The 14,643-nt window shown below is 43.9% G+C and overlaps 1 protein-coding gene across 3 annotated transcripts in view; it reads left to right on the plus strand.

Annotated features, from left to right (window-relative positions):
• Positions 1-14,643, plus strand: part of sltm (SAFB-like, transcription modulator) — a 69,451-nt gene that overhangs the window by 36,654 nt on the left and 18,154 nt on the right. For all 3 annotated transcript variants that reach the window (XM_038813232.1, XM_038813233.1, XM_038813234.1), the window contains 3 exons: positions 3,930-4,114; positions 4,317-4,411; positions 5,811-5,965. In XM_038813232.1, coding sequence (XP_038669160.1) covers positions 3,930-4,114; positions 4,317-4,411; positions 5,811-5,965 — 435 coding nt within the window. The remainder of the gene's footprint in view (positions 1-3,929; positions 4,115-4,316; positions 4,412-5,810; positions 5,966-14,643) is intronic.

The raw sequence follows: 14,643 nt of genomic DNA on the forward strand, positions 1-14,643 counted from the left end.
TCCTGGCACGGAGGAAGGAGTTGCAGGTGAGGTTCAATCTATTGTCCGCAGGAAAAGCTGTGCGTCAGTTAAAAAGGGCGAGGGGAACTATCCGAGTATGGGAAGAAGGCAGGACATATGTTGGCCGATCAGCTTCGGAGGGAGGCCATGTTAAGGGAGATTGTTTGGGTGCGGGACAAGGCAGGGAAGTTGTTGGTGGCTCCAGATCAGATTAATGAGGTGTTTGAGGAAATTTATATGGACCTGTATAAGTCTGAGCCACCAGAGGCGGAGTGGGAGATGAGGGAGTTTTTAGGTGGGCTGGAGTGTCGGAGATTGGGAGACGGCAGGGTTGGAGGAGCCAGTGGGAGAGCAGGAGGTGAAGGTGGCGATTGGGAGGATGCAAGCAGGGAAGCCAACAGGGCCCGATTGATTTCCGGTTGAATTTTATTGAAAAGAATTTGAGGACCAGTTGGCACCATTGATGGTAGGAATGTTTGAGGATGCGATGGGTAGAGTTGTCTTGTGGCAAACATGGGGCAGGCTTCCATCTCGCTATTGTTAAAAGGGGACCAGGATCAGGTGGAGTGGGGGCCGTATAGACCCATATCTCTGCTGAATGTAGATGCCAAGATACTGACAAAGTGTTGGCATTAGGTTTGTACCGGTGTCTCCCAAAGGTGATCGGGGAGGACCAGACAGGTTCGTAAAGGGAAGATGATTGTTCTTGAATGTGAGGACTTTGTTCAATGCGGTGCTTTCTCCGGTAGAGGGAAGGGAGACAGACGTGGTGGTGGCTTTGGATGTGGAGAAGGTGTTTGATCAGGTGGAGTGGAGTTATTTGATGATGGTATGAGAGAAATTTGGGATTGAACTGAAGTTTGTGGCGTGGGTGCTCCTATATAAGGAGCCGATGGCAAGCGAACGCGCATACAAACAGTATGAATTTGGAGTATTTTGTATTGCAACAAAGTACGAGTTGCTTTGGCTGTGGAGCCCTTGGCCATTGCGCTGAGAAGCCTGGGTTTGTGGAAGGGGATCATTTGGGCCGGGGGGGTGGAACATCGGGTGTCCCTATATGCAGATGATCTGCATATTTCAGAGCCGAGCATTACTATGGGGAGCATTAGTTTTGCTCCAGAGATTCCGTCTGTTTTCAGGGTACAAACTGAATTTTGGGACGAGTCAGTATTTTGCGGTCTTCCTGGCGGGGGCTGTCATTTTGGCTGGCAGCGTCTCATTTTAAGTATTTGAGGCTGCAGGTGGCCTGGGATTGGGCAAAGCTGCAGAAGCTTAATTTCACTAGTTTGGTGGGGAGCGTGAAGGCGGATTTGCTGATGTGGGACAAGCTCCCTCTCATTGCATGCGGTTAAAATGAATGTTTTCCCGCGATTCTTGTTTTTGTTTCAAGGTCTTTTTGCCAAGTCTTTTCAGAGAGGGGGGGCGGGTAGGCCTTCCAAATTTGTTGTATTTTATTGGGTGACAAATACAGAGAAGGTGTGGGGCTGGAGCAGGGAATGGGGGGGCTCTGTGGGTGAAGATGGAGGCAGGTCGGATTTGCTGGCAATGGCGCCGCTCCCGGTGGCCCCAGGAAAGTATACGGTGAGTCCAGTGGTGGTGGCCACTTTGAAGATTTGGAGGTAGTTTAGACAGCATTTTAGGCTGGGGTCCAAGTGGGGGGGGGGGGGGGGGGGGGGGGGATCAGGACGGATCAGGAGTTCGAGCTGGGGAGCATGGATGCAAGGTTTTGCAGATGGAAAGAAAATGGGGGGGGAGGTTGTCCCAGCGATTTAGGGGAGGATTCTGGAAGATGGTGGGATGTCTATGGAGGGGTTATGGCGAAGTGGGAGGAAGAGTTGAGGTCGGCATGGAAGAGGGATTATGGTGTGAGGTGCTGCGGAGGGTGAATGCCTCAACTTCATGCGCAAAGTTGGGGCTGATACACTTACGGTAGTGTACAGGGCACAACTTACAATGGATGAGTAAGCTGTTCGAAGGAGTGGAGGATGTCTGTGAGCTATTTGGGAGGGGCCCTGCGAACTACGTTCACATGTTTTGGTCATGTCCGAAGCTGGAAAAGTTTTGAAGGGCGGTGTTCAGTGCAATCTCGGGCGTCTTGTATGTGAATATGGAGCCCAGTCCCCTGGAAGCCATGTTTGAGGTATCAGGCCCGCCGGAGTTGCAGGTGGGTGCGGGGACCGATGTTTTAGCCAATGTTTTGCTGATTGCTCACAGACGGGTTTTGTTGGGTGGAAGTCAGCTTCTCCACTCTGTGCCTCAGCATGGTGGGGGGACCTGCTGGAGGTTTTGACTCTGGAGACGGTGACTTTTGCGCTGAGGGGTTCGACAATTGTTGGGGTTTGTTCATCATGCACTTTTGGGAGTTGGTTACTGTTGACTGCTGAGGGGGTGGGGGTAGCGGGGTTTTGTATTGTAAAATTGTCAAAATTTGCTGAATAAAAATACTTTTTTAAAAAAATTATTATTATATTGACCAAGTTTTCACATGATTAAAAATAAATTGTGCAAATCTCACGTGCTTCCATTTCACAAATCACAATGCCTGCTGTTAGAATTGTGGTCACAATTTGAAGTCAACATTTATCAACATAAATTGCTATTTGAATAAATTTTATGTCAACGATCTGGCCATTCAACATAAGAACTAGGAGCAGGAGTAGGCCATCTGGCCCCTTGAGCCTGCTCCGCCATTCAATGAGATCATGGCTCATCTTTTGTGGACTCAGCTCCACTTTCCGGCCCGAACACCATCACTTGCCCTTAATCCCTTTCTTCTTCAAAAAACTATCTATCATTAGCTTAAAAACATTTAATGAAGGAGCCTCAACTGCTTCACTTGGCAAGGAATTCCATAGATTCACAACCCTTTGAGTGAAGAAGTTCCTCCTAAACTCGGTCCTAAATCTACTTCCCCTTATTTTGAGGCTATGCCCCCTAGTTCTGCTTTCACCCGCCAGTGGAAACAAACTGCCCGCATCTATCATATCTATTCCCTTCATAATTTTAAATGTTTCGATAAAATCCCCCCTCATCCTTCTAAATTCCAACGAGTACAGTCCAGTCTACTCAACCTCTCCTCGTAATCCAACCCCTTCAGCTCTGGGATTAACCTCGTGAATCTCCTCTGCACACCCTCCAGTGCCAGTACGTCCTTTCTCAAGTAAGGAGACCAAAACTGAAGACAATGCTCCAGGTATGGCCTCACTAACACCTTATACAATTGCAGCATAACCTCTCTAGTCTTAAACTCCATGCCTCTAGCAATGAAGGACAAAATTCCATTTGCCTTAATCACCTGTTGCACCTGTAAACCAACTTTCTGTGACTCATGCACTAGCACACCCAGGTCTCTGCACAGCGGCATGCTTTAATATTTTATCGTTTAAATAATAATCCCGTTTGCTGTTATTCCTACCAAAATGGATAACCTCACATTTGTCAACATTGTATTCCGTCTGCCAGACCCTAGCCCATTCACTTAACCTATCCAAATCCCTCTGCAGACTTCCAGTATCCTCTGCACTTTTCGCATTACCACTCATCTTAGTGTCATCTGCAAACTTGGACACATTGCCCTTGGTCCCCAACTCCAAATCATCTATGTGGTTCTGTGGAGCAATTGTTGCTTTGTGCCTTCCCTACCCTGCCATAGTGTTCCTGAGCTCCTTTGCCATCTTTTAAAAAGTTAATCGACTGACTACGAGAAACACTATTTTGAAATTTTTGTGTGTACAAACCAATCAAAACCTTTAGTTAATTGTTTCACCACATTTATCTCAATTTTTTAGAGTAACTTTAACTCGTCATTAAAGAGTGCCATGGGAACTCCACTGCATAATTGTTATCGATAATACTTCTGCATTATTTTAGTAAGTTCTGTAGTTTATAAACGGGTCCATTAATGTTAGGTCTTAAAATTCTTTCATCAGGACACACGTTTCTTCTAAAAGAGAAGAAAAGAAAACAGAAAAAAATGAAAAATCTGGAGAGAGAAAAGAAAGCAAGGATGGGTCAAGTTCCTCAAAGAAATCAGATAATAGAAAGGATGAGAGAGAGAGTGCAACGAGGAGTAGTCACGACCATTCCAAAAAAGTGGATGAAAAGAGGCGAAGGGGTATTTATTTTTATTTGTGATATAAGATGTATTTTAAAAAGTGTATTTTGAGATGACGGTTTTAATTCTTAGTGCAAACCAAGTTGTACACAAGTTCCTATGCAACCATTAAGTTGCAATGAATTTCAAAAAGGGGTTAATTTTGGGAACATAATTGGGTAATAATTCATAATTGAATTCTATGAATTATTTGATTTTGTAGGTGTGAAGAGTCCTCATCGAATGGTGGTTATTGACAAGACCAAAGGTGAACCTGTTGTTAGTGTGAAAACTGCAAAGAAAGGCAAGAGTGAGCAGGTGAATATCTACAGAAAAAGGATTATAGGTGTAAAATGCTGATCATCTTTGTTTTATTCCTTGTACACGATGTACAGTTTTTTGTTTTTTTTTTTTAAATTTAGAGTATCCAATCAGTTTTCAAATGAAGGGCCAATCCACCTAGCCTGCACATCTTTGGGTTGTGGGGGTGAGACCCACGCAGACACTGGGAGAATGTGCAAACCCCACACAGACAGTGACCCAGGGCCAGGATCGAACCTGGGACCTCGTCGCTATGAGGCAGCAGTGCTAACCACCAATGTACAGTTGAGGGATTTATCCATCAATGTACCCTTTTTCTTCCATTTCTCTATTTTCTAATACAGATGTGATCAAACTGTCTCATTTAAACGCATAGTGATAAGACGCCAGCACATCATTTGAATTCTAAATTTAAAGTAATACTCAATTCCAGATGAATGCAAAAAATATATAGTGAATACATCTAAGGGATATGTTAATGCTGTTGGAAAATTAACCATGAAAATGCTGAAACTAGGAAGGTGTGGTAGAGTGAGACTTTTAATATTGTGGTGTTAATATTGGGCATTTTACAATTTCAAAAATCGTATCTGATGAAGTAGAGTAATTAGATTGAGGTCCTGGAATGAAGTAGAGTAATCAGATTGAGGTCCTGTATCTCTCTAGGTATTGATCTGGGTATATTTTTTGTCTGTGGTCCTAAATGAATTTAGGAATTTCTTTCCAGCTATTGTAGCCTTTTACTTAAATTTGATCAAGATAGGCTAGCATTGTGGGCTAGCTGCAAGCTTGTAATTTGTGACATGTTTAATTCCAAATCATCTTGCTATCGAGAAGAATGGAAAAGTTAAATGGAAAGTTAACTGGGGAGGGAGTAACCTGCTCATCATCCTATCAGGTTGACATTGGCATTGACAACAGTTTAAGTGTCCTGCACTCCTAACCACAGACCTGGGGAAAACTTAACCAGATGTTACTCCATTAGCTCTTAATACACATGGGTTTCGGCTTTTCAAACATTCAGCTTTGCATGGTTAGCCTGGAAAGGTTTTTCTGAATTTTCTGTACAAATGTCAAGATGCGATTTTTCAAGGCTGTTCTTAAAAGCTATTTGGAGCAACTGGGTCATGCAGCATTTTAAATCTGCAGTATGCTCAAGAAAGTAGAATCCTAACCTTGGCTGTTTTTTTTTAATTGACGAAGCTGTCAGATGCTTCAGTAAGTGAGGTATCTTCTTGTTTTGCTGGGATATGCTGCCAAAAGAGCTGCATCAGCAAAATGGAGAACATACCTACATTGACTTGCTATCATGGGAATGGAAGGTAATATGAAGAAAAATGTGGCAAAATATTTGAAGCTGTGACGTTTTATATTTTATTTCCTTCAATACTTATAGGCATCTAGTTCAAGAAGCAAAGAGAAACATATTCCATCTAAACCAAACTCCAGGGACAGAAAGGATATTCTACCATTTGAAAAAATAAAACAACAAAAGATTCGCGAGCGCTTAATCAGATTGGAACGTATACGACGTGCAATAGAATTAAGAAGGTAAGTGGGACTTTCCAACTCATGAAAGGGAAGATTAAATATCTTTGTTAATGCTATGAATTCACACCGCTTTAGACTGTTTGAGATGAATTGAGCAATCTCAATATGGTTGAACATGATTCAGTGGTACATAGAACATAGAACAGTACAGCACAGAACAGGCCCTTCGGCCCTCAATGTTGTGCCGAGCCATGATCACCCTACTCAAACCCACGTATCCACCCTATACCCGTAACCCAACAACCTCCCCCTTAACCTTACTTTTATTAGGACACTACGGGCAATTTAGCATGGCCAATCCACCTAACCCGCACATCTTTGGACTGTGGGAGGAAACCGGAGCACCCGGAGGAAACCCACGCACACGGGGAGGACGTGCAGACTCCACACAGACAGTGACCCAGCTGGGAATCGAACCTGGGACCCTGGAGCTGTGAAGCATTTATGCTAACCACCATGCTACCCTGCTGCCCCTTTAGTACACTAAATTATACGGTTGAGCACTCGAGACCCCTCTGGAGACTTGAGGACTAAATCTAGGCTGACATTTTATCCAAAGTCTGTCTTCCAAATACAAGATACAAATCAAGAGTGTGATGGAATACACTACTTGACAGGTTGAATGCAGCACCAAAAACCCTCTCATCCAGGTCAAAGCAACCTGCTTGCTTGGAACCCAGCTACTACCCTCAAGATGAACTTCCTCCACCACTGCCGCACAGTGGCAAGAATCACTGCAGTAATTTGCTACAATTCCTTTGGCAGTACCTTCCAAACCAACAAATATAAATGCCGCCACAATCTCTGAGGACCATATGCTGACCTCCTCCTTTGAGAACTGGCTGATGGTGATTTAACCTGAGGGTCCCCAGCCCTCGGGTTAGGGGCACGGCTGAGAAGGCAGGGCCTTCATGAATAACCTCAGCCGGTACAGCAATTGAATCCAGAATGTGGCGTTGCTCCGCAACATGAACCAGCCATCCGGCTAACTGACCCCTGACTCCAAACCCACAACCTCGATACAAAAGTAGGACATGGGTGATAGTCACAAGTCATGCACCAGCCTGGCTATTCCTTCATTGTTGCTAGGTTGATGTCCTGAAACTCCTTCCCTAAAAGCACTGTGATTATACATACACCATATGAACTACAGTGGTTTGAGAGGAGGATGGCTCACCCATCACCTTGTCCAGGGCAACTCAGGGTGGCAATAAATGCTGGCCTAGCCAGTGGCGCTTACATTCAGGGAGGAGAAATTTCAGCTTTTGCCGAAATTTGAACTTTGTGGCCAAGACATCCCTGAATACGGCAGGTAACTGGGAGGAAATAGAGCAGCTGCTGTCGACTTCCAGAGAACGCAGTTTCTAGGTAGAACTGTGCAGCTTTTATTTCCACTTTCCCTCTGCTGATGGCATCTGCTTTAAAATCAACACATACAAATATTTTAAAGTTATAGCTTTATCAATTACACCATAAAACTGCTTTTATTGATTTGAGTGTCTTCAGTAAATTATTTGGAATATACATCCCCTTCTAAAGCCTGTACATTTCAGAGAGGATTAAAACGATGATTCAAAAATCTTCAAGGCATGGCTTAAATTGAAATTTCAGTGGCCCAGCATTTCTCTGAGCAAATTCTGCAGTTAGAGACTCTGAGATTTAACCTATGGACTCTATCAAATTCTATCATGCAAGCTGGGCTTAAGCATAACCAAGCTTGAATGGTGAAGTGTCCAGTTTTAATATTATCCACCCTCAACTTCCAGGTCAGGCCTGCCCTGAGCAAACTAATTTCTCTGTCCCCAATAATTCCTGCCTCCCTGATGGCAACAACTGGCGTAAGTACCCTTTCAGACTTATGCATCATTGGCCTCTGTTTCAGACCAGTATGTGAGAGTTTAGGGATGTAGCTTAGTTTTGTTGTACTTGTGCGTGCCAATCTTTTTTTCCTGGTTCTAAAACACCAAGTAGTAGGCCTCTCCTATACTTGTGCACTACTATGTCTCTTCTCTCAAGCTGCTTAAGCTTTATTGACCAGAAAAGAAGGTTAAACTTGACTGCATCATTGACAATTAGCATCAACAATTGCATGGACAGAAGAAACCGAGCAATCAATTTGTAATTTTGCTCAAGAGGCTGGAATTACAGGAGCTTGTAGAAATAATAGAGAGAGTTGAGATTATAGAGGGATTTGAGAATCTTGAAGTAGAGACATTGTTTAATCAAGAACGGTCGATCAGCGAACACGGGGGTGATAGACGAAGAGGACCTGGTGTAATTAAGGATACGGGCAGCAGAATTTTGCATGTGTTCAAGTAAACAGGGGATAGACTGTGGGATGCTAGTCAGGAGTGCAATTGAATAGTCTAATCTAGAATGAACCGTCACATTATGTTTCAGCAGCCAATGAGCTACGGTGGGGTAGAGATGGGCGATGTTAGTAATGTCGCAGATAAACGGTTTGAGGTTCATGCTGGGGTCCAAACAGTCTGGTTCTGCCCCTTGAGAAAAATGAAATTGGTGGTTAAGGAATAAGAGGGATCAAAGGCAGTGGCTCTTCTCATCCTAATATTTAATTAGAGGAAATTTCTGTACATCAAGTATTGCAAGTTTAAGACCAAGAAGGAGTTGAGGGAGATGATAGTAATGGAGAGCTGTGTTGTCCGTGTACATGTGGAAAGTGACATGTTTATAATGCAGTTGATGTGAAACCTCATTTAAGCTTGCAATTGACAACAGCTACTTTTGGGACTGGAGTATATTCATCTGCCTTAAGCTGAGCTACAAAGCGAAACGGTTTTCGTGTGTTAGGTCGTAGCCGGGTGTTTACTCAGTGGACACAATTGGGAAGTAAGATCCAAAAATGTCCCCATTGTTAGTGGCCATTTTAGCTGATGTCCAGTTACTCCCAAGTATATATAGAAAATCAGGTTAAACACACTTATGACCCCCTACGCTAGTGCGTGGTCCATTCCAGCTCTGCTTGACCCAGAGTTGCAACACAATTGAAATGAACAATTAATCCTGAGAAAATAACTACAGTCACCAGATTTGTAACTGTAAACAATTTTTATTAATAACTATAACTAATATTAAATAGGCAGCGAATACAACTGGTTAACTATGATCTAATTCCTAACCCCTCTCTTTAAACTCACCCCATCCTCTGTATATAACGTGGGTACACACATAAGACAGGCAGGCGAACACAGGGCAAAACAAGGGTGTAAAAATAATGATGGAAGTAAAAGAATAGTAGTCTTTGCTTCGGATGGTTGTTTTCCAGTACACCTTTCTTCAGTCCAGGCTTTCAGTTCGAGGTTTTTTGGCTTTCAGTCTAATGGTTTTCACATCTCTGCAGGTTCAGAAATCAGCAGTAGGCTGCATTTATGGAGAAAGAGAGAGACTGACAGACCCCCTCGCTGTTTCACTGAGCATCCAGGATCCGACCCTCACTCCCTGTGTTTTCTGAAAACCATCCCACTCAGGTCGGACCCAATCACCGCCTGTCGCCACCAGCCAACCAATCAAACCAAATCCCTTTGATCTCTCTCGGGTGCCAAAAAGCCTGAGGTCTCCTGTTCAAATCTCCAATGCGCAGTGTACTGTTGTGCCACTTTTAATTTTCTCACTTCCTCGACTTAAAGGTATATGTTCATTAAATTACCGAGGATCAAAAATGATAATGGGAAATAAGGGAATTAACAGGAAGGGCCCTTGGAAAACCCACAGCACATATTTCTTTAATTATGAAGATTGAAGTTTCAGCTCCATTAATCATTATTCACAAGGCAGCACGGTGGTGCAGTGGTTAGCACCACTGCCTCACAGCACCGAGGACTCGGGTTTGACCTGGCTCCTGGTCACTGCCCATGTGGAGTTTGCACATTCTCCCTATGTTTGTGTGGGTCTGACCCCCACAACCCAAAGATGTGCAGGCTGGGTGAATTGGCCATGCTAAATTACCTCTTAATTGAAGAAAAGAATTGGGTACACTCAATTTTATTTTTAAAAATCACCATTCATGCACAAGATACATCGATTGAAATGGGTTATGTTCTGATGTTAATGAAATGAAATGAAAATCGCTTATTGTCACAAGTAGACTTCAAATGAAGTTACTGTGAAAAGCCCCTAGTCGCCACATTCCGGCGCCTGTTCGGGGAGGCTGGTACAGGAACTGAACCGTGCTGCTGGCCTGCCTTGGTCTGCTTTAAAAGCCAGCGATTTAGCCCTGTACTTCATCCTGTAATAAATGTACTAATTGCATTTAAACACTGAAATTCTGAGACCACTGATATATAAATGCATTGGTCATGATGATAAAAGAAGGTGAGCAAAGGGAAAACAAATGTTTTTACGCACTTGGGAGTCTAATAATTCCACACATTTGAAGTGGCCGATTAGCATTTGCATTCACGACATCATAATTAAGTGAACCCGTGACACAAATTTTAAGACCATTTCGTCTTTGGCCATTCATAGAATCATAAATTGCTCATGTACAGTGCAGAAGGAGGCCATTCAGCCCATGGAGTCTGCGTGGCCCTCAAAGCGTGCCCACACAGGCACACGCCCACATCCTATACTTGTAACCCCACCTGACCATTAACACCAGGGGGCAATTTAGCATGGCCAATCCATCTAACCTGCACCTCTTTGGACTGGAAGGAAACTGGAACACCCGGAGGAAACCCACACAGACAAGGAGAACTCCACACAGACCTTCACCCATGGTCAGAATCAAACCAGGACCCTGGCGTTGTGAGGCAGCAGTGCCAACCACTGTGCTTGAGTTCCAAAAGACCATAAGAAATGGGAACAGGTGTAGGTCATTTAGCTCTTCGAGCCTGCTCCACCATTTAATAAGATCATGGCTTATCTAACACTCAGTAACTCCACTTTCCTGCCTTCTATCCCTCACCTTTAATTCCCCATCTGATTCGAAACCTATTGATCTCGGCGTTGAAAATTATTCAAGGATTCTGTCTCCGCAGCTTTCTGGGGTAAAGAATTCCACAGATTCTCCACTCTTTGAGAGAGTAATTTTTCCTCAAATCTGTCTTAAATGAGCACCCCCTTATTCTGTGACAATGCCCTCTGGCCCTCTGCTGTCCCAGACTAGAAGGGCTTGAGGTTCATAAGGAGGAGGTGTTAGCGATTCTGGAAAGTGTGAAAATCGATAAGTCCCCTGGGCCGGATGGGATTTATCCTAGGATTCTCTGGGAAGCTAGGGAGGAGATTGCTGAGCCTTTGGCTTTGATCTTTTAAGTCATCTTTGTCTATAGGAATAGTGCCAGAGGACTGGAGGATAGCAAATGCTGTCCCCTTGTACAAGATGGGGAGTAGAGATAACCCCGGTAACTATAGGCCAGTGAGCCTTACTTCTGTTGTGGGAAAAGTCTTGGAAAGGTTTATAAGAGATAGGATGTATAATCATCTGCAAAGGAATAATTTGATTAGAGATAGTCAACATGGTTTTGTGAAGGGTAGGTCGTGCCTCACAAACCTCATTGAGTTCTTCGAGAAGGTGACCAAACAGGTGGATGAGGGTTGATGTGGTGTATATGGATTTCAGTAAAGCGTTTGATAAGGTTCCCCACGGTAGGCTATTGCAGAAAATACAGAGGCATGGGATTCAGGGTGATTTAGCAGTTTGGATCAGAAATTGGCTCGCTGATAGAAGACAAAGAGTGGTGGTTGATGGGAAATGCTCTGACTGGTGTCCAGTTACTAGTGGTGTGCCACAAGGATCTGTTTTGGGGCCGTTGCTGTTTGTCATTTTTATAAATGACCTGGAGGAGGGCGTAGAAGGATGGGTGAGTAAATTTGCAGATGACACTAAAGTCGGTGGAGTTGTGGACAGTGCAGAAGGATGTTACAAGTTACAGAGGGACATAGATAAGCTGCAGAGCTGGGCTGACAGGTGGCAAATGGAGTTTAATGCAGAAAAGTGTGAGGTGATTCATTTTGTAAGGAATAACAGAAAGGCAGAGTACTGGGCTAATGGGAACATTCTTGGTAGTGTGGACGAGCAGAGAGATCTCGGTTGTCCATGTCCATAGATCCCTGAAAGTTGCCACCCAGGTTGAGAGGGTTGTTAAGAAGGCGTACGGTGTGTTAGCTTTTATTGGTAGAGGAATTGAGTTTCGGAGTCATGAGGTCATGTTGCAGTTGTACAAAACTCTGGTGCGGCCGCATTTGGAGTATTGTGTGCAGTTCTGGTCGCCACATTATAGGAAGGATGTGGAAGCATTGGAAAGGGTACAAAGGAGATTTACAAGAATGTTGCCTGGTATGGAGGGAAGATCATATGAGGAAAGGCTGAAGGACTTGAGGCTGTTTTCGTTAGAGAGAAGAAGGTTAAGAGGTGACTTAATTGAGGCATACAAGATGATCAGAGGATTAGATAGGGTGGACAGTGAGAGCCTTTTTCCTCGGATGGTGATGTCCAGCACGAGGGGACATAGCTTTAAATTGAGGGGAGATAGATATAGGACCGATGTCAGAGGTAGGTTCTTTACTCAGAGAGTAATAAGAGCGTGGAATGCCCTGCCTGCAACAGTAGTGGACTCTCCAACACTAAACGCATTCAAATGGTCATTGGATAGGCATATGGACGATAAGGGAATAGTGTAGAGGGACTTTAGAGGGGTTTCACAGGACGGCGCAACATCGTGGGCCGAAGGGCCTGTACTGCGCTGTAATGTTCTATGAGTGGAAACATCCTCCCAACGTTTATCCTGTTTAACCCCCTACGAATCTTAAATGTTTCAATCATACCACCTCTCAAACTTCTGAATTCACAAGGAGTACAAACTCAACCTGTTCAGTCTTTGCTCATGTGGCAGTCTCCATACCGGGATTATCCTGATACACCTCTTTACTGCCTCCAATGATATATTTTTCCTTAAATAAGGGGACAAAACTGTACGCTGTATTCTAAATGTGGCTTCACCAGTACCTTGTACAGTTGCAGGAACACCTCTTTACTTTTATCCTCCAGCCCCCTTGAAATAAAAGCATTCCATTTGCCTTCACGATCACCTTCTGCACCTGTATGTTAGTTTTCTGGTTTCATGAACAAGGATCCCCAAGTCCCTTTTGTGTTACAGCTTTCTGCAGTCTCTCTCCATTTAAATAATAATCCGCCTTCTCATTCTTTTCTTCCAAAATGAACAATCCCACATTGAATTTCATTTGCCAATTTTCTGCGATCACTTAACCTGTCATCACAACTTGCCTTCCCTCCTACTTAGGTATTCTTCCCAAATTTGGCCACGATACATTCTGTTCTTTCCTCCAAATCATTCATGTATATTGTGGACAGCTGCAGTCCCAGCACTGATCCCTGTGGTACTCCCCTGGTTACTGTCATTCAACCTGAGAAAGACCCCTTGATTGTTGCTCACTGCTTCCTGTGAGTTAGTTAATCCTCCATCCATGCCAGAAACCGGAGCACCCGGAGAAAACTCGTGCAGATATGGGAAGAATGTGCGAACTCCACACAGTAACCCAAGGTCAGAATCAAACTCTGGTCCCTGGCTCTGTGAGGCAGCATTGCTTGCCACCGTGCCACGCCACGGTGAATCTATCCCACTCTTCGGGCCTCATATTAACTGTTGCCACCTTCTATCTTTGCAATTTCAGCTTAATACGCTCCTTAACTTCCTTGGTTATCCACCTCTTAAGAGTTTTTTCTACAAATTGGGATTTTTGCTGAGTGATGAATTGTCTCCCTAAATGTCTGTCACCACTCATCTATTGTTGCGTACTAATCTATATGACCAGTCCACTTTGACCAATTCCATCCTTATACCTTTGTAATTCCCCTTCTTTAACACCGATGTTTCAGTCCCGTTTTCTCACAGTCAAATTGAATGCTATGTTCTGTCATACTGTGATCACTACTACCCAGGGCAGTATTTTTCAAACTTTTTTTCTCCCAGGACCTACTATTACCAACTGGCCGACCGTCGCCATCTCGCATGTTGCTTGCCTTTAATGAGCCTGCTTGGTCCTCATGATCTCATTGCTTTGTCATTGTGTTACATTTCTATTTTTTTTTAATTTAGAGTGTCCAATTCATTTTTTTCCAATTAAGGGGCAATTTAGCATGGCCAATCTACCTACCCTGCACATCTTTTGGTTGTTTGGGGCAGCACGGTACCACAAGTGGATAGCAATGTGGCTTCACAGCGCCAGGGTCCCAGGTTCGATTCCGGCTTGGGTCACTGTCTGTGCGGAGACTGCACGTTCTCCCTGTGTGTGCACGGGTTTCCTCCAGATGCTCCAGTTTCCTCCCACAAGTCCCGAAAGATGTGCTGTTGCGTAATTTGGACATTCTGAATTCTCCCTCCGTGTACCCGAACAGGTGCCGAAATGTGGCGACTAGGGGATTTTCACAGTAACTTAATTGCATTGTTAATGTAAGCCTAATTGTGACAGTTATTATTATTACCTTCCTGCCATATAACACTCTCATCCTGATTTGCTTTGGCCAAACCTCAAGAAATCATCTTTACACTGCTTTGTTCCTGATTTCAGTTTTTTCTTTGTTTAAAGCTATCCATCTTCAGTTCTTCATAGTCCTGTTGCCAGCTAGAAAATGAAGAAATTTCTCCTCTTGTGATTTCATGTAAAAAGCACTGACGCCCGTGTTTGTTCCGGATGCGTGA

The sequence above is a fragment of the Scyliorhinus canicula genome, chromosome 12 (assembly GCF_902713615.1).
Source record: "Scyliorhinus canicula chromosome 12, sScyCan1.1, whole genome shotgun sequence".
In the NCBI taxonomy this organism is placed as follows: Eukaryota; Metazoa; Chordata; class Chondrichthyes; order Carcharhiniformes; family Scyliorhinidae; genus Scyliorhinus; species Scyliorhinus canicula.